At 40.5% G+C, this 20,954-nt stretch overlaps 1 protein-coding gene across 22 annotated transcripts in view; it reads right to left on the bottom strand.

Annotated features, from left to right (window-relative positions):
* Positions 1 to 20,954, bottom strand: part of nfasca (neurofascin homolog (chicken) a) — a 166,526-nt gene that overhangs the window by 54,455 nt on the left and 91,117 nt on the right. For 20 of the 22 annotated variants that reach the window (XR_004213773.1, XR_004213774.1, XM_031875560.1 and 17 more), the window contains 3 exons: positions 12,461 to 12,630; positions 4,206 to 4,223; positions 1,013 to 1,118 (listed from right to left, as the gene is read on the bottom strand). Coding sequence is in view for 20 of the 22 variants with exons in the window: in XM_031875560.1 (XP_031731420.1) it covers positions 1,013 to 1,118; positions 4,206 to 4,223; positions 12,461 to 12,554 (218 nt within the window). In the remaining 2 variants the exon portion in view is untranslated. Of the gene's footprint in view, positions 1 to 1,012; positions 1,119 to 4,205; positions 4,224 to 12,460; positions 12,631 to 13,086; positions 13,122 to 20,954 lie in introns of those variants that run through there. The other 2 variants (XM_031875562.1, XM_031875563.1) reach the window with 2 other exon arrangements.

The raw sequence follows: 20,954 nt of genomic DNA, 5'->3' as shown, positions 1-20,954 counted from the left end.
TGTGTGTGTGTGTGTGTGTGTGTGTGTGTGTGTGTGTGTGTGTGTGTCTTACGTAAAGCCAATCTGTCTCCAAATAAACAATGTACCACTGTCCTGAGCTGGTCATACCCCCAGTGATGTAACCACTGGCGACTCAGTGTGTGTGTGTGTGTGTGTGTGTGTGTGTGATTTGAATGTACATCATAAAAATACCATTAACATACCACATTTGTCTCAGATGTGAAAGTACTTTGATGCCAGGTGTGTATGGAGAGAGAAAAAACATTGTATCAGACCACTTGAGACTTGGTGTCAACTGTGTTTTGATGACCACATTTTAACATTTAGTTAAAAGTTCAAGTTAGCCTACAAGGGCAGATAAGACTGTAGGAAAGAGAGAAGAGACAAAACACAGCACATAGTTTTCCAGAAAACAACTACAAAAGAAAGTACGGTATGACAGAGAGAGCTGCTGGTACGTGGAGGCCTGACAGAGTGATGGAGGTAATGGAAGGACTATAGAAAGGGAATAGGATGGTCAGAGCAGCGGCCATTTTATATGTATTGTCGCAATTGCAACCGTGGTAACGTGTGGACTTGTGTATGAACATCCATTTAATAAACCATAGCTGTATATATAATATGTACAAAGTCACCATGACATCACCCATTGGTCTGTGAACCACCGATTCTACACCTGGGGAATTATGGGGACACTTTTTTAGGACAGAGGCTTTTAATTTTCTTTTTTAATGTCAAATTTACCTTAATTCACCTCCATTGTATTGGAGGTGAATTTTAATGTTCAGACTATGCAGTCTTGTAGTAAATTGAATCTTTATTCAAAAATACATTTTAAATATGTTTTCTACCTCCTTCTACTTATTATCTGCTTGTGTCTCTACAACTGATGTATTTCATAAAACTCCAAACAAAGAGCAGAGGACACATGTGTGTGAGCGTGTTGTGAGGGCAGTGTGTGTGTGTGTGTGTGTGTGTGGGTGGTGGGTGTGTGTGTGTGTGTACTGCTTACGTTGGCACTGGGTTGCCCTTGGCCTCACACTCGATGATGATGTTATCTCTGGGGTCGACAATGTAGTCCTTCACTGACTGTTTGACTATGGTGGGGGGCTGCTTCACTGTGGGGGGAGGGGACAGGCAGAGAGAAGGTTACAGTGATAATAAGGCTGTGCACAGATAATGCACACACACACACACACACACATACACACAGCGTTGTGTGCTCTTTAGACAACATGGGTTTTTAATAGTTCGATATAACGATTTAGAGGAAGCTTTCCTAGAGATCAATATACCAATTTCTTGTGTTACAGTATTACAACTCAAGAGGAAGGGAGGCCACCAGCATACCTCTTGAAACCCAGCTCATGTAAGCTGACAAAGCCATAAAAAATGGATTTAGTTTCCAATATGTCCAGTAGCAGCCATGAAAAACACGATATCTTTGGTTTGTGTGTAAGTCATCATACACTGTAGCTTCACTGAAACATTTGTGTCAGTAAAGTTGTCTCACCGTGTAGAGACAATGTTTTACTAACTTTAAAGTGACATAAGAGAAAATGTAAGGTTCAAGAGTTTATGGGAAATTAGCTCAACATTAACCCAGATGCACCTTATCATCCATCCTCCTACATGTCATTACATACTGCTCTTAAATGAACATTTCACCAACCCCAGTGACAGGGAAATAGTGACTCCTATGTGTGTTTATAGACACAAACAGAATCAGATATATCTGTGATTCGACAAAAACAAAGCCATTCCCTCCAATTACAGTGGAGTTTAAGAAATTTCAGTCATTTTTATGATCCCCAGTATTTACAGCAAACACTGCAATCACAGATCCCTGAGTCCACACAAGGATGCTGATTGGCTAAAGACTCATAGGTAGTAAAAAATACAAGAAAACGTTTATTACATCTTTGATTTCTATTTGAAGCTCTGTCAATTGGTTCAGTCAGCTGTGATAACCTTATGACCTTATGAATATTGAGATTACTAAAATGCGTCCAATGTGGAGACACAAGCAGTCAGATGATAGATTGTACACAGACTTATTTGGAAGTGACAAAAAAGGCAAACAGTAAAACTGTCCCTGAGCATCCATCAGAGCTGACTTCCTGGATCAACCAGTGCAGGTACAGTTGATTATCTCAGCATTTACCATGGTGAGTAAATATCCTCATAACTAATACAATAAATGGTAACAACAACCCCAGTTGTGATAAACTGCTGCTTTGCTTTATCCCGCTATGTTTATTCATCAGTTATAAACTGATATTTGAATATGTGTGTTTTAAACCAATGATCAACATTACCATTTTCAAATGTAAAAAGCTACTTAATATTGAGCCATTTACCCAGAATCCTTTTTTTGCTCTGAAGCAGGATAAAACTGGTGTTATTCTATAGTTTTCTTAATGTCAAAACAATGGATCACTATGAATAATTGTTGAAACACATAATCTTAAAAAGAGGGTTCAGTAATTTTCTTAAACAGCGAGAAATACTGCTTTTTGGGGGACTATGTTTAGTGGCGGATTAATACACATTTGTTGTTTTGGTGAATATTTGTGTATTTCAGGACGGTGTCAATCCCACATTGATACACACAACTATTTTTCTTTTCATGGGATTTGTTGACGTTAGAGAAGTTATGGAATATGATCTTACCTTTTAACATTTTAATCTCCAATAATTTATCTTTTTGATTTATATATCTTTCATATATCAATTTGAACCTACTTTCCGTTCTTATAAAATAAATAAACAGATGATAGTTTCCACCTCCCCAACTGTGTTCAGTCTACTATACATATTTAACGGCTCATCAAACCCCTCAACATTACAGACACACCACGCAGCCAACATTTTTCTGCCCTTTTGCATTTCCAGCTCACTGAGCCCTGCAAGGCTGTGTCTCTAACTGTACACAAGTACACACACACACACACACTGACACTGTACACACAACACAAGATAACAAGCTCTTCAGAGGGCCAGCCGCCTGCTGGATTAAAGGAGGGGCTTGATGCTCTGAAAGAAGGCTCTGTGGCTGATACACCAATGAATTCCTTTCTAACAGAAAGGACAGAGATCTGTAATTGAAGCTATTCCAACTAATCTCATCCACAACTGAAAAAGGACTATATCCCTCATGCTGCTATGGCAACCATAAGAGTATTTTCATAGTATGCTTGGTAGTGATAAAAGCCGGGCTATGAGAGATAATTGGTATGGAAATTACTCCTCAGCATCATAAGACTCACATTCTTTAAACCACCTCTGAGTTATGAATGCTGTACTGCTTTTAAATAATGCTGGTGTTCCCTTAGTGTATTTCAAATGCACATTATTTACTGTTTCTTCCAACCAAGGATCTGTTCGACTATTTCAATCCATCATTCATTCTCATTCATTAACAAATGTTGGGGATTTGAAAGCATTTTTTTTTTAAATCACAAATGGAAAGTATGTGTTTACCAAAAAATAGATTAGGAGTAGAAGGGGCTTTCTCATTCAAATCAATGTAGCAGGATGGTCGGAGCGGCGGCCATTTATATGTGTACTGTTGCCATTATGATAGTTGTAGGCAGCTAACTTTCGTTTAAAGTAAACCAAGTTTTTGGTTGAGGTTTTGCAGTAACGATTAAAACGAGCATTGGAGTAGAAAACTTACGAAGCACAGAGAGCAAGAGTTAATGAGTAAAATAAACTTAATGCCTCATTTAAACACTGTTGCTACAGGAAAGCACATTGCTATTGCCATATTAGTTACAACTTTGTTTGGCTCATTTCCTGAAACCAACTAACTAGCTGACTAGTTAGCTAGCTTGCAAGCTCCACCATGCTTTAGTGCTACGCTGGTTATAGAAAATGAGCTAAACAGCAGGCTGATGGACATTGTCGCAGTTAGCTAACTAGCCAGCCATCTGTCTCCGGAGCTACGTCCGCTCTCTTACTGGCTAGCTGCGACAACACTTCCTCTGACGTGTGTTGTCACCATAACAACAAACAACAGAAGACATTTTCTTTTGTATTAGTCAAAGGACCAAAAACTGTTTAATGTCCATTCTACCCCTATTCTTTTTCTATGAGTGTGTTTTACCTCTAGCAAGATAAAAAAGAAACTGTTGCAAGCTAGGAGCGACAAGCTAGGAGCTGGTGGGACAGAAACATTAGTAATGTTAAAAAGAAACACTTACGGTCTTGCAGGATCTTTGCTGTTAGTCCAATGTAAAGCCAAAGAGAGACAGAGAGAAGCATGGACAAATAGTAATGTGATTGTTAATCGTATTAGAGACATATTAACATTTATAGTACTATGTTATAACATATTTTTCATGTTATGTTATGTTCAACTCAGTGGTTCCCAGCTGGCACAGGTGCATTCTGAGTAAGCCGGTGGTGCAGCTTTGTCAAAGAAATTTAGTGAATTTTCTAAAAGTGAATTTATTTTTAAATACCGTTTCTGTCCTCCTGGACTGCTAACCAACTTTACAGTACAGGTGAACACCAGTATGACACAGTATATACTCAACTTAGTTTTACCTACACTGAACACAAATGGAAAAAGAGTATTATAAAGTGAAGTACTGGCCTGAGTTGAAACCCAGCCGGAAAACCACTTTTCTTTTATCAGACCTATTCAAATATGTTGGAAAAAATATCTAGTAGACCGAACAAGTTGTTTTTATCTTGTGATATCATACCTAATGGTTAGCATTGGATGGATGGAAATAAACAGAGTGGGTATTACGTTGGCCTACTGTGACCTGATGGTTGAACCCTTAGGCTGGACCAGTTGAGAACCACTGTTTCAGCTTACAGTTATGCCGTGTAGAGTTAATGCTATAAAATCATTAGAGAGAGAACTGTGATCTGCAGAATGAAACACAGAAATGATCACTCACCTGTAAGGCGTTCCCGTATCAGCAAAGGGAGAGCAGTAAGGAGGAGACAGACAACACACAAGTTATGATTTAGATTATAACACAGTGTCATAACTGTGTATTTCATTGAAAATAACGGATTAGTAACAGAATGGAAGCCTAACCATAACTGCATATAAATCTGCTGTATTCAGGAGGCCAGTACATGTAGTCTTTAAAGGTCTGCACTGTACGTAGTTTTTACTGATGTAGTTGTGGAAGGATTTGCAGACACTGTTGACATGATGATTGACAGGGAACGGTTCCTTTAAGGCGACCCACTCATGTTTTCTAACTTAACAAAATAAAAGTCACAGGAGAGGCTACAGATGTCCTGCTTACTGCTGGTGACGAGGCAGTTTGTTTCCTTCCGACTTTCATTTCATTTCATCACAGTGAGTGGGGCCATGACACGTTTTTCTTCGGCAGCCAGATTCTGTACGTGATTACAATGTGTTTTGGTTACTGCATCGCAGTGGTGAGCCGTCAGCCCGCTGTTTCCGTAACGCCAGCCGGTGTTTCAGTCGCCGACAGCGGATTGATTTGTCAAGCTTGACAATTTTATGCGACTGGTTCTTGTCATTGTGTTAATTACATTGATTCGACTTGTCCGTTAATGAAGAAGCATCCCGTCATCGCGGGGTTATTTCGGTTTTTTGTTAATGTTCCGGGTTCAAAAGGTCACACATCCCGTTGTCTGTTACGTGAGCGCAGTCCATCGAAAACATTATATTTCCAAATGCACTAACGTTATTATTATTCAAACGTATTGTTCGGTTCGTAAGCCTCGTACCGAACGGTTTAAAACGAATATGTGTATTATTACACCAATAGAAAGAAATAACCGTAGCTCAGTAGGACAGCACAGAAGGCCCAGGTATAAAATACAAGGCCCGCCTCTGCTGCATCGCCAATGAAAGTGAGGAGTATACAGTGAGGTGTGTTGCACCCAATAATGGGATCATTTCCTGAAAATGTAATATAATTGACACCTAACCTGATCGAAAATGCAATGTTACCCAATGCAATGATTTGAGAAATAACATAATAAAATTTCCTGACTGAACTGATGATGTAAGAACTTTGATGTAATAATGTAAAAAGTGATGCTTTTTTCTCGGAAATGTAAAGTGTGCAAATATAGAAAATGTATAATACTGTTAATGTCATGTTTACTACTGAAAACAGTGATTTAATGGTTGACATTGTGAACTCTAGGCTTTAAATTTGAAATTTACAACAGATTGCAAACGTTGTTATCATGGAAAAATGCATTAAAACTAAAATCCCTGTCATTGTTAAAGAAGGCAAAACAGTCAATTCAATCTCCATGAAATGTTCTTTTCCATCTGAGTCAACAGGGATTCTTATTGAATGAAGTGTCTCCTCTTCCTCGCCTGATCTTATGAAATGTCTGCTTTCAAATCCATTTTGAAATGATGAAAAAGGTTGACCTTAATCCTTAAATTTAGTACAAATTTATTGACTTCTACTTTAGTCCACCCTCATGGATTATGATGGGGGGGAATGAAATCATATATTTAGTTAGTTTTAAGGGTGGCTTCACCAAGAAAGCTTGAGAACCACTGCTTTAACTTATAATAAAAGTATAATGTTGATTTTCTAGCTACTTTTTACACTCCTGGTGATTTATTTCCTGACTAGGCAAAGTTAGCATCCCTTTGTGTTGAGAATGGTTCACAATAACGTAATAAGGTATAACATTATTGATAAAAGCGTTATTACAACATCAGTCAGGACATTTTATCCTCTATTGGTTGAGTTATTGGGTTTTATTACATTTTCGAACCATATTCAATTTGTAGGAAAGTGATACATTACTGGGTGCTACGAGGTGGTAACTGTGGTAAAGTGGATTCAATGTGTCAGAAAAGACTTTGAGTAATGTGGTATCATTTTGTCCCATTTGCTATATACCAGTGGCGGTCAGTGCATTTTATACCTGGGCTATCACTGTTGTCCTGCAGCTGAAATACTACCTTATAACCACATGATGGCGCCACAGTTATCAGTTTCTAAGGCTGTGTACGTATTAAATGTTCGTACATTTGTACATGTATTAAATGTACATACCTATGTACGTAACGTTCGGTACGAGACTTGCAATATGTTTGAATAGTAGTAGAGCATCTGGAAAATGCAGAAGCTTATATTCAGGAAAATATAATTTTTCTGCGCTCATGGAGGACAGTGGTTCTCAGCTGGCCTGGCTGTGGGACCCACCATTACTCCTTAATGACAAGCCGAAGCCCAAAGAGATCATTTTAGGATTTTACTTTTACAACTTCAACGTTGAATGTACTGCTCTGCAATGTCTTTCCTCATCTCAGCCCCCTGTGTCATGGTGTGTGGTAATCTCGCTCAGTCAGAATGCCCATATTTGATTGGCTGAGCTGCATCACGTGATGTGATTCACTACCCGACAGCCTCTGCTGTTTCATTTCACGATAGTCACGTGCTCGCCCACTGACCAATCACAGCACACTCTGCACTCGCGGCAGAGCTGCATGGACACTGAGCTGCACGTTATGCTGACGTCATTATAGGCCGGCTCGCAGGCACTGACACTCAAAGAATAAGCCCAACATGTCAAACTAAAGATCTGATTGGTTGAAGAATATGACAATCAACAATATCATCTCCATTTACTTTAATCTGCACTGGCTGCAGGTGAGAGTCTGCAGGCCTCTGCCTCTGTTCTTACCTAGAGACACAGAGGTGAAATCTGATTGGATAAAAGCTCTACATAAAACAAGCTGCGGGCTGGAAGCAGAGCAACTGAGGAAGACAGTAGCTGTGCAATGAGAAAATAAGATAATGGGTAAAATATTTTTATAAATTATAATACATGTAGTGTATTTAAGAAAAATTATTAAATTATAAAATAGATATAGCTTTGTGATTCTGTTTAGGCCAGCAGAGAAGGCCTTGCAGGCCCTGACGGCCCGCCACTGCTATATACATAAGTACATACTGTATATAAAGTATAAATCTAGTTCATCCAGTCATATTGTAATGAATGCTGGAAATGCTGACTTTTTTAAATAAAGTGTTGTGCTGACGGATAGCCACAGTCTGCTAAAAAGACAGGGAACTTACTCAGGAATCTTAGTGTGTAACAGGACTTTTTGTTGTAAGTAATGTAATGCAACACTAATTATTCAACTGGAGCCAAAGATCATAAGAATTTAAAAGAACATTTGACTAATTGCTGTAAATGTACTAAATACCTCTTTGTGTAGATATATATTTGTTATTATGTTTGCCTGACTGGTCTGCTTTTGATTTCTCCACTGACACAGGAACACACACACAAAGATGAAGCGACCCCTAGCCTGACCTTGTGTTACAGATGAGCCCCGATAGAAGGGGTGTGCTGTGTGCGCACTAATGCATGCTCACATCCATGCTGCTATTCACTATTATGTCTTTGTCTTGTATATCTGATCCAGTTAATAATGATGACTGTGTTCTGTCTACTACAATAGAACATTTTTACTGAACGTAAATAGCACTCATCAATAGCCCTTTAGATATTATCATGTGTAAATGGAGTGTGTGCGTGTGTGTGTGTGTGTTAACGTGTGTTGATGTGCAGAAAGCTCTCATCAATAAAGGTCAGGAGTGCAGTTTACTGTGAAGCCGATAAGGAGGCATAAGGAACAGAGGGGGATGGGGCTGCTCATCCTGTCTACTGAATGAAACCATCAACACTCTGTGGAGCATGTGGTGCCGTAGTTAGCTCTGACAGAAAGCCACAAGGGAAGAGCCATTAGGGGTTTGACATGCCATATAGCATCATTTGGAAATAGAGAAACATGATGAGGTGCATTGCAAAACTGAAAAATGGATCGCTGGTGGTTTTTGATATACGTTCAACACCTAATCGTGCAATCAGAAGACCCATTTTAACATTGTTCTTGCTGCTGTGTATATCCAGAGCTACTGGAAAGCCATGAACCAAGTCACACTCCTTGTCCACTATGTGTAAACATGCTTGATCTGAATATTTATTGCCATTCTACATTGGGTCGCACAAAGAAGTGTATTTTATGAGGGAGTACGGAGCAGAGAAGCTGCTCTGTAGTCCGGTGATATGACAGCAGATACCTCTGTGTCGCTTCTGGTTCTGATTCTGCTGCTTGAAATCGTGGACCAGAACTTTAAAACCTGTCTAGCGATGATGTTTAAACTGAAGCATTTTGAAAAAAAGGTTAGTTACCTGAAGCACAGGCTTATACATAAAGCTTTTAATAAAGTACAACAATAGGCACTTTGAAACTTTGACTTATAACCTTTTTTTCCAGACTTATCGTCTTTGTCTGATCTGTTATTCTGTGTATTTTTTTCATCTAAGCGATTCCGTCATCTCCATTTTGCACCAAAGCCTATTATAAAAACATAACTAAGAAGGTGTTCAACTCCAACAGTGTGTTTGCACATGCAATATCACACAGCAGGTCATGCAGCAAACATGAACACTGTATCATACTGAATTATGAATCTATGTAGAAGTGACCAATTGATTCTGTTTATTGTCATAAATAAATAAAATCCTTGACTGTCAGTTTATCACAGTGTGGAGAATACATTAAGGAGAGGTCACTGGGTCATAATGGTATTATCCAAACGGTCTCTGTTGGGCAGGGTGTGTGCATGTGCGTGTATCAGATCAATAGGCCATCAGAAGTCCACAGTTGAAAGGTCAGGCTTATAAGAAAAACAGAGAGAGAGATGGCGCCATAGGGGGGCAGAGGACTAGAAGACAGAGCAGCTGACTGCTGCGAGTGTGACAGCATGCAGTTGTGTATGCAACATATAGGCCAGGTGTCCTTGGGGCTTTCAGTATCAAATCATTTATCATCACACAATTGTGAAACATTCATCTTCGCTGGGTGTGTGTGTGTGTGTGTGTGTGGTGAGAGGAAGAAAAGGCACGACTCCTCCCTTTCTCCTTTGTGCTTTTGTTCCCAACTCCCCTCAGGATTCCATTTAACAGCAGAATCCAGTCAGGCTCTTTTCACGAGTCATAATGGACAGGTATGAGAGTATGTGTGACTGCATGTGTCTGTGTCGGGACTGTAGCTGTATAATATATTAATATCTGTGCCTTGGAACCAAAGAAAACCTAGGAACTTTTGAATTTGGGAGCCACCCAAAGTGATACGCTATCACCTCGGGATCTGAAGCAGTCTATTCTCATGATAATCAAATGTTAATGGCACCACTATCAATTACGTTTGACCATAAACGTATTTTCTCTCTGATTACGTTTGTGTTTGACGTATTACAAATACGTTTCTCATCAACATATCTTTGCCATACTCTAGTCTTTATTATTTTTCTGTGATCTGCCTCGCCTCTACCCCCGCCACCCACAAGTTGTTGCCCCGCGGCCTGTTCCGAGGGCTGACAGACCTGACGATGGGGTGCCTCACGGCGGGGGCGGCTGGAGACCTCGCGTCCGGCGCCAACGGGTGAGCGCCCGCCACTCGGAACCATAAAACCAAGTCCCGGATTTCACCCGGGGGACATTCTGGAGGTATTGTGGCCGGGTGATGTGCCTCGTTGCTGGGGAGGTATGAGCCGAGAGTGGCGGGGTGTTATGGACGTATATTTTATTTATTTGTATCCATCGAATTAACCCTGCCCTAACCCTAACCATAACTTCCACTAGGAAGCCACGTCCCCACCCAAACCTAACCCTTAAGAGAGTCACGGTTACTCCCGGATTTTACACGCGGGCCTTTGTGGAGGTATTGTAGCCGCGTAATGTTCCTCGTTGCTCGGCCTGGGTGAGCGCATTTCTGCCGGAGACAGGCTGCGTGTTGTGGTAGTATTCTGACCGCGTAATGCGGCTCTGTTGCTTTTTTTTTTTTTTAAGGTGGGGGGGATTGGGGGTGCGTGAACCCAGTCGGGATGTAGAAGGGGGTGCGTGGCCTAAAAAGTTTGGGAACCGCTGCTCTAAATCCTGTCAACATATTCGAGATTTTTATTGTGTGATAAGAAAACTGGTTTGAAAAAATGTCATTAATTTGGTTTCTTTAGAGAAAACAAAGAAGTTAACTCTTTGAAAGAGGCCTTACTTAGAGCAAACAGCTAATACCCACTGTTTCATTATTTAAAGGGCCCATCCAAACCCAGCGGTATCATGTGATAGCCAACAGGTTGGTGATGATAGAATTGTGATTCTAAGGTTAAAGAAACATTTACCAAGACGACCTTAAGGAGTTGCTCCTGTGAGTTGGTGGACTTAAAAGAAACACAAAATCAATGTAGCAGAGATCACAATATCTTGACTTTTAGCCCCTGGTATAGGTCGAGCTCCAGAAACACTGGATCCTAGACTTCCCAAAATACAACTTGATAGTGTCCTTCCATGCCTGTCAAAACTCCACAGACTGTTTGTTCAGTGTTTAATGAGGCCTCACACACTGCACGTCGCACCACAATCGATGAAACCAATTTGAGGCTATAATGGGGCTTGATCCCTTCATATCAGTGTCTGTCTGGTTTAAGGATATGGTATTCATTGGGATTAACAATGCTGATTCTGGTTTGAGTTTCCTGCAGTATCCTGCAGAGCTCCACTGACAACTGTGTTGCATAGAGGGCTGGCCCTCAATATTCGACTATTCGGATATTCGTTCGCTGTATAGGTTCTCCAATTTTGGGATTCTGTTTCGTTTTTTGTCAATGTGTAAAATGGGTTGCTAAATATACCTGGACGACCTTTAATATACCTGGGTGGCCCACTAAAGTAAAGCCTGTGTGTGGGAAGCACAGTATGCTCAGAATACTGGCTGTTGATTAATGCCTAAGCTCTAAAGCCCGAAAAATGATATTTTGAACAGCCCAAGCTGCATTTTCTATTTATTTCACATGGTGTTGGATTCATCTGATTCAGCTGACATTTTAAAGGTTTAAAGTCTCTCAACTGCACACTGACAGAAAAAGCTGCCACAGCATGACGATGCATTTATCACTGGGCCTTGTCAAAATAAAGGTCAGGTTCAAAAACATTTGTTGAATTTGTTACAAGCGGTGTAAATCTGGGAATCCTGGTGGTCTAGTAGTCTAAAACACAGTGTAGTATGTTGTGTTCCCCTCTCTCCACCATGTTTCCTATCTTCACTTTAAGCTCACAATGCCAACAAAAACATGATCCAATGGACTTGCAAAACACCTCTCAAAGGGAAAGAAGCACCAACTTTCAATGTGACAGAGCAAACTAACTAACATCTCCATTGTTCTGTGTCAGCTTGTGTCAGCAGTTTGAAGAATTTGTAAAATGTGAGCTAAAAATGCTTTGCAGAATCTGACACCAAATGGAATAATCAGTACTACCATTCTTGTTTGTTCAAAGTGCTGTTTTCCAGACAGCAGGTCAATGGGGCGGCAGCAGTCCTAGCAGCATTGAGCGCCTTTGTGAATGGTCATAGGTTTTGATCACCATTTGCTGTACCATATTGTGTTAAAACAGATCTGATGATTGCTGAATGACTTACGGTCTTGTGGGACTTCAATAGGTGCTGCTTCGCGACACAGTAACAGCACTAATGACATGACAGCCAGGGCAACGTGGCCCCCTTGCCCCAACATCTCTCCCCCTCCGATTGGCCGGCCTCGTCCCTCACCTCTCCTGACTGGCAAGATGGTTCTCCTGACAGCAGAGGACCTGAGAGTACAGACACAGAGACAGAGACAGATGGTTAGGATGAAGACCGTATATCTACAGTATAAACCCTCTGTGTGTGTAGATGTGTACTGTACGCATCCTGGCATGAAAGTGTGTGTTGACTCTGGCCTACATTCACAGCTGAGTCTTTGTGTGGCTCCCTAGAGAGAGCAGCCTAGAAACAATGCCAAGGAGAAGCTCTGTATCTTAACGTAGGATCAGGCTCCAATCACAAGCTGTTTCACAGTCAAATCTAGAACGGTTTCAATTCAATTCAACCCAGAAATGATGTTGGAGAACAGATTATTGGAATTACATCAATTAATTTGCTACAATGTTATTATCTTTTAACTTGAAGTTACAAAAAGGTATTAAAAGACTTCATAGGGCTGGGAAATAGCTCTATATAACCATTTATCATCACCATTGTGCAGTGGCGGGCTGTGCATTTTATACCTGGGCCTTCTGTGCTGTCCTACTACAGTTGAACAGCTACGGTGCAGATACATGAATCCGTGCATGACGGGACGCTGTGTCATTAACGAACAATGCATAGTCAAATCAACGTAATTAACACAATGACAACAACAAAGTCATAAGAACCAGTCACATATATTCATATGACAACAAAGCATGACACAACAATCCAGCAACACTGCAGCGGATCCACGCATTCCACCACACAAGAGCACGAGCCATTCAAATATTCATAAAAACGACACGATAGACAAATGAACAGTAGTAACGTTACTGTAAAAAAACAAACGCAGTTTGTCACTTACCGAATGCTGTTCACTTAAGGACAAAGTCCATCCTCCTTTCTTTGTTGACAAAGAGTTTAATCCCAGTACATCGTTTCAGTTCCAGTAAGAAGTCCTTCTCGATTCATGGACGCCAGTGACAGTCGAGCCTCCCCAGTTGTATTTTGCAGCGGGGCCGGGATACCACCGCCGGCCCGCGGACCAACCGCGGACCGGCCGCGGGCGGACCACGGTTGTGGAGCTCCGTTTCCCTGCGAAAGTGTTTGTTGATCTGTAGATCCACTCGGGTTTCTCCAAAAGTTTTCAAAAGCACTGTAGTGTCCTGCCGCGCTACGGCGTCCTCAGGTTAGCGTAGCGTAGCTCCAAACACCAAGACGCTCAGTTAAAATGAAACACATTCAGCCATAAAATGTGCGACACTGTCAGCCAGGAACACCGTTCATACAAATAAATAAACTACACCAAGCAAAACCCTAAAAAATGTATAATTTCTTCCATAACTTTCAATTTGAAGTCTTACTACTCCAAATAACTTCTGCCAGCTTCCTTAAATTTCACATTAGTCACGCGCTCGCCCACTGACCAATCACGTTAATGCTGACGTACTTAGCAGGCTACCTCGGTGCCACTGGCACGTCAAAGAATATGCCCAACATGTCAAACTAAAGATCTGATTGGTTGAAGACTATGACAATCAACAATATCGTCCCCATTTACTTAAACTACAAAGTCTACCTAGAGGGCCTCGGGCCTCTCTTCTATAGAGACAGAGGGGCTGAATCTGATTGGATAAAAGCTCTCCTTAAAACAAGCTGTGCTGGAAGCAGCGCTGCAGGCTGGAAGCAGAGCAACAGAGGAAGACAGTAGCTGTGCAATGAGAAAATGATAAGCATAAGTATGAAAAATTATTAAATTATAAAATAGCTATAACTTTATGATTCTGTTTAGGCCAGCAGAGAAGGCTTAGCTGGCCCTGATGGCCCACCACTGCCAATTGTGACAAGATATTTAGGCTCAAAGGTCTTATCTATATGAAAATTCACACAGGCAAAATGTAATTCTACAAAAACAAATACTACCATTTGAACAAAAGTTATAAAGATGTGTTTGATCCATCATTCGATTTTGAACACTTAGCTGTAGCTAGTGGGGCACACATACTGGGACTCACATGCACTAACATGCACTAAAGGCACACTCAACTTGGTGGTAACAGCACAGCACTATAACTTCTTGACTGATCTTGTCAATTTGCTGCTGTCAAACTAGAGGCCACAGATTGTATTAGGAATAAGGGGACATATTCTTGGTAGAGTTGTTTCCACAGGTCAGGGTTTCAAAAGTGACTTGTGTGTTGTTATCACATCATCTAAAATGAGCTTTTCATTTAGGGTTTGAGAGATTCTGTGTTTTGGACTGTGTTTATTTGATTACAAGCATCACACTCACCTGTCGTGGTAGCTTCTTGTTTGTGCTATCTCAACTACACCCATGGCCTTTTGCCCAGTTTCTGGCCTCAGTACCTGGCAAAGATGGCCACGATTCATAAACCTGTATAGGAGCTTTAGAATGACCCTGATAACACAGACACTAAGTCCATGTTCTAAACTCTTCTTCCTGCCATGTTATTCAGCAGCCAGCCCACAAACCAGAGATTTCTAATTTACTCCCCACCACCTCCACATGACAGCCAGGTCTGTGTACTGGCAGCAATAGCAGGACCACCTGCCCACTGTTAATCCCTGTCCCCCATGCTGCCATCTCCCACCAGGATCAATCCTTCACTCTGTTTCACATAACACAAGCACTCAAAGCTATGACAACAGGATACATTAAAAAAAGAGATCAGGTGGGAGTGTGGGGGTGGGTATTTACCGTGAGGTTGCCATTTCAAATATCCAGGAAAATATGGGAAAATGAGGGCGGAGATTGTGACATAACACAAAGGACTGTTGAGGAGCTGTGGAGGACTATGACTGTTATTGAGTCAACTGTATGAATAAACAATAAATCAAAATGAAAATAAACAAAGTAATGTGAGCTGATGTAATAATGTTTAGAGAGCATTGCAGTAAAGAGTCTCTTTGTTGACTTCGTTCAACTTTTTTCCACCCCTGCTACTGTCACACTGACAATCAGCCTTCTAAGCGAACATGCATGTCAGCTCTGTGGAGTTCCACTGGAATTTCATGATAATCATACAAACTGTTTTGGTCACAAATTGATCCAAATGGTCAAAAAATACACAATTTAGTGTATTATGGTAGCTGTGAAAAGACAAACTGAGTTCACAACAGAAGGGACACAACAGCTCTTTGGCCTGAGGGCAGTAGTCAGATTTCATCAAAAAACCTGCAAACACCTCCCGTGCACACACACACATTATGCACAAACCATCTGGGGGTATGTCAGTCCAACACTATCCAAATAAATAGCTAATCTGCCCCTGGGGAGCTAATACACCCAGCTGGCATGATGTGCCAATCACACACTCAAAATGCAGGGATGCAGATGCACAGGGATGTACAGCACATGGTGACACATGGAGACACACCCCTACACACTCTCATTCCACTCAGCATACACACACACACACACACACACACATGTATACATAAAGCACATATATCTCTGTAGTATCACCCCATCTCTGTTTATTACTGAAATCTTTAGAACACACACACACACACAAACACCAAAGAGGAAGAACAGCAGAGGGAAGGGATTAAGAGAAGAGCATGCCACACAGTCCAATATGAGCCTTAAAACAGAAATCTGCTTTGAATTGCAGATTTATTCCCAGAGCGAAATCAAGATAAGGAGAAGAGAAAGAGACAGAGAGGAGAGAGAGAATGGCAGTGAAAGCTCTGAAATAGGTCAGTGTTTCTTCCCATACGTGGAAGCCTCTACACACATTATAAATGACAGCACACAGTGATACACTGAGGCTAAGCACATGATAGGCAAGAAATAGAGTCAGTGAACGTCACATGCTACATACTACACATTACCACACATGGAACCTCACAGCTGGAACACAGCAGCTATATCGCAGGCTACAAACAACCTGGGGCCCATTTTTCAAAACTATTTTTACACTCTGATAAGAAATGTTGGCACAAATCTTTACCACATGAATATTGCTATTATTTTTTTAACCCCTAGAGCAGAGGTCTTCAACAGGGGGTACTGCAGGGGGGTCGTGAAAGTTTTGGTTGATTAGACAATTTTTCATATTTTTTTTATAAAAATGTTTCCCCAAACATGAATCTGTCCATTATTTTAATAGTTCAGTATTGTATGCAAGATAACAGGTATGTTTATGCATGGCAGTGGCACATTTCCACATTTGTTTGAAATAAAAATGTCACTTTGAATAGCTTGTATGCATAATTATCATGCAATTGACAGACAATGTTGATATAGACATTGGTATCAGCTGACAAGGTATGTTTATAAATGGCAGTGGCACGGTCACCCTACTCACTGTGCCTTGCACATGTTTAAAATAAAAACATGAATATATGAACCTGTGTATTATTTGAATAGCTTAGTATTGAATGCACAATAAAGAGGCATGTTTATACATGGCACTAGGCCCAGTTTAATATAAAACACAATTTTATACAATATATATAGTCGGGGGTCCCTGCTCCATCTCTCTATCAGTTTGGGGGTCCTTGGCCTGAAAAACTTTGAAGACCCCTGCCCCAGAGTTTAGACTACACATTTCCTTTCAAGCTAGGGTTGATAATGTTCTTCAAAAACTATTTTGTTAGGGTTTGTTGAAATTCACTTTAAATTCCGACAGCAATCCACAAATCAAAAACCCTCACAAATAATAATCTGGTATTATCTATGGCTGTTTTAGGACTTCAAGAACTGCCCGTCCAATCATTTCATTCAGCCTGACTGAAGCTGAGAAGAAACCGTTGTCAAAAGTAATGTTACATAGAACGTAAAGATAAAAGTAGAGAATTTTACACTTTTTAGGACAGCTTGCATTCAAACATGCGCATATTGTAGGGAGACACCACTGCAGTAATGGTGGCTTGTTTACTTTCTGTATGACTGTATAAACTAAAATGTTGTAGTTTATGGTGGGAATCTCAGAGACGATTTACCACCACAACTGAACTGATCCTTGCACCAAGTATTCTTGACAGAGAAGTATTTTACAACAGCAAAGCATTCTTTTAGGGTCCTGTACTGATGGAATAATCCTATATCATCTGCGTAAAGACTGATTTGGGTGAAGTGTTTATTGCTCTTATTCAATAATGAAATGGTTTGCAAAACCCACATTTTAGTTGGTTAGGAAGTGACTGCTTTTCTGGTATTTTCCAGGATTAAGTGACAGAATCAAGGTGTTTGATTATTGGAGTGTTGAAAGCTGCATTTCGGACAAAAAAAAAAAAAGCTAGAAAATGTGAAACGACCTACACACACACACACACACACACACACACACACAAGGTGACCTAATAGATTAGGCAAAACTCAACCAGGTCAGAGTTACCTCAGTTCAGCCTGAGGTTCACAACCTCAGGCACACATTATCATCACCCACACAAACATACGCTGAGTACTTCTCCCAACATTACATCAACGGGTGTATCGTAGAAGCCATTAGACAAATGGATTCAATTCCGTCTGGTCTCTCCCTTCTGCGTCTTCTGCTACAGGCTCTAACAAATACAGATTGGCCTGTGGCAGGCCATTTCTAAAATGACCATGTTAATTTGTACTGTGTACAGTATATTGTGTGTCAGTGAGCCCTGCTTAGTGACCTTCCATGAGTTTTGCCAGAAGCACGCTCAAAGTGCAAATCATGACACAGAATGATAAAATTGTTAACCTACTTCTACAAGCTGCATTCATTTGCTAAATGAGGCTGTTAAGAAAAGCGTTCTTTAAATATCATATCACTTCATCCATTAGAAGTCTAGGAGAGAAGACACAGGAAATTACATTTCCCAGTCTTGGTAGGCCATGTGTAGAATGTATCAATCCACCTAAAGATTAATTTTCTTATCATAGCCTTTACGTTTTCAATTTCTTAAGAGAGGGAACTTAAAATATCAGAGCTAATCAATTGCTAATCATCAAATGAACTGCGAAGGCAAGCATTTTAAAGATTTGGCTTACACTACAGTGAGAACACTACAGTGCTGGAAATGTAGAATGTCTTCAAACACCATTTTACAAATGGGTTTTATTGTATTATTTTATTGTCGTCTTTTCCCTGAGCCATGTGCAATTACATTCATATCATTGTTGTGCTTCCTCTTTGTACATGCAGAGAAGCATTCATATTCAACACATCCCCAACCCAGCACACACAAACGCTCACATAGTCTTTGTCCCAACTGCCACATTGCCATTGTTCTAGTGACTGTGAGATTCCATTTTGGATGATGCTGAGTGCTAATAGTGCTTTTCTGGCATAAACATAGAGTGGGGAAAGGGCTGAGGAGGTGAAATGACACTGTATTCATGTCGATTTTCAGTGTGCATTTGTTTCTATATGTGTAAACATGTCCCAAAACTGGGAAAATCCCTCCTTTGTGAGTAATTGTGCTTGGAGAGTACACTTGAAGAGCAGGTCTGTATCTTTATGTATGCATTAATGCTTGTGCTTGTGTGTGCATGACTTTCCTTTGCTACAAATATGTCCTGAATGCAGTTTCCAACTCTCCAAAAATCAACACTTTGATTCTGTCACTTAAAACTACAAAAAATTAAGCAAATTAGTCAAATCCTTACCAACTAAACTATGCATTTTGCAAATCATTTATTTATTGGATAAGAGCACGATACACTTCACCCAAATCACTCTTTAGTCAGATGATGTGTGATTACTCCTAGAGGACCCTCACTTATCCCTGAAATAATGCTTTACTGTTATAAAATACTGTCAAGAATACTTGACACAAGGATCAATTCATTTGTGGTGATGATTCGTCTCTGAGATTCCCACCATTGGATTCAAAATGTGACAAAGTTTTCTCTCTATACAGGAATCCAAGGAAGTACCAGAAGTACATAAGTTGCCATTGCTGCTCCCCACAATTTGCGCAGCTGTCCTAAGAAATGCACAATGTTTACCTTTATGTTCTATGTAAAGTTACATTTGACGACAGGCAGTTGTAAGCTGCCTAAGTTAGCTTAACATTGTGGAACAAGTAACTTCAGCTAAGTTAACACTGCTTTACTAGCATAGCTAGCGTTAGTGGACTAAGACACTGTCTAGGGGCTGTGTTGGTCCCACAGAATAAATTAACTCAACTTAACTTGTCTTGTAGTGACGGCAGCTGTGTACTTGTAAAATACATCAATCAATCTTGCTCAAATACATACCCATCTGTGTTTATTATCTACTCCAACTGTTGACGTAAGTTGCTATGAGAAACTGCGGAAGCATTCGGCTGAAAGTCATCTGTTAACACTGTTATAATGGTGGCACCGTTAGATGGTGGAACACGCAGGATTTTCATGAAAAAAATGATTCCTGGAACAGCATGGCAGTGGTAGAGATTTGCATAATTAACAACAAATCCACCTTTTAATGTGACTTTCATTACATTTAATCCCACTTCTTATACATGATATATTCACTGCATATACTATTTGAAGTGAATGTAGGTTCAACAGATCTATACTACTCTAGGTTAGAATGATGAAAAGGAAGCAGATAAAAAGTAAGTCTGTAAGTCTGTAAGTCTGCTTTCCTCTTAACCCTCTTTCTCTCTTCCTGAAAAAGCTTTGCTCTAAATACAAATCCTGTCCATTTCTTCCCTTGTTTTATCTCTCTGAGACAGTGGCAAAGCTGGAGGCATTAACACATTATCTGCCCCCTCAACCATTTCTCTGACCTCCATATATATTCTCAACACAGCATTACCAAATCTGTTCTTCAAGTAGCCCAAAAATATCCCAACCATCACACACAATTACCCTCAGCCTCACAGCACTCTCATGGCTACTGCACACCCAGATAAATTCTGTATGTACCAGCAAGCCACCCGTCAAGGTAAATCCCCCACTGGTACAAAAGCAACCGCAGCAATATGCACATAGAATAACGTCCTGTTATTTATGATGTCATTTTTAGGTGGTCTGGTTTTTGAAAAGATTCTTTTCTGATAAGTCAGAAGTTCTGTTGCAAGATTGGGTTGTTTCCACCCAGATGGGCTACTTTTGTTTTAATTGGGCGGGTCACATCTGTTACAGTCCTGGCCATGTTTGGTGTGGCTGTTTTGTGTGAGAGTGTGTGCTCTGTCCTGTGTGGATCTTTGTTCTCAACCTATATAGTAGGTGCCTGTCTCTGGCTCAATTCCAGTTGGCCCCTACACCCTCTCTATACCCACTTCCGTTGGCATTAAATGGCATCTCAAAGCCAGGGAGTGGAAGTGAGTTATAAAACCCTCCAAAAGTGAGTCTACATTGATGCTGACTACACCAGCTGACCTTACTGATCATGCACAACACTGTTTTGTGTTCGTCATAGAAGAAGCTCATAAAAATGGTTCCGTGCGACTACCTGTAAAAACATTTACACGT

This window comes from Anarrhichthys ocellatus, unplaced genomic scaffold (genome assembly GCF_004355925.1).
Source record: "Anarrhichthys ocellatus isolate YVR2014 unplaced genomic scaffold, GSC_Weel_1.0 scaffold92, whole genome shotgun sequence".
NCBI lineage: Eukaryota > Metazoa > Chordata > Actinopteri > Perciformes > Anarhichadidae > Anarrhichthys > Anarrhichthys ocellatus.
This window is presented reverse-complemented; position numbering and strand designations above follow the sequence as displayed.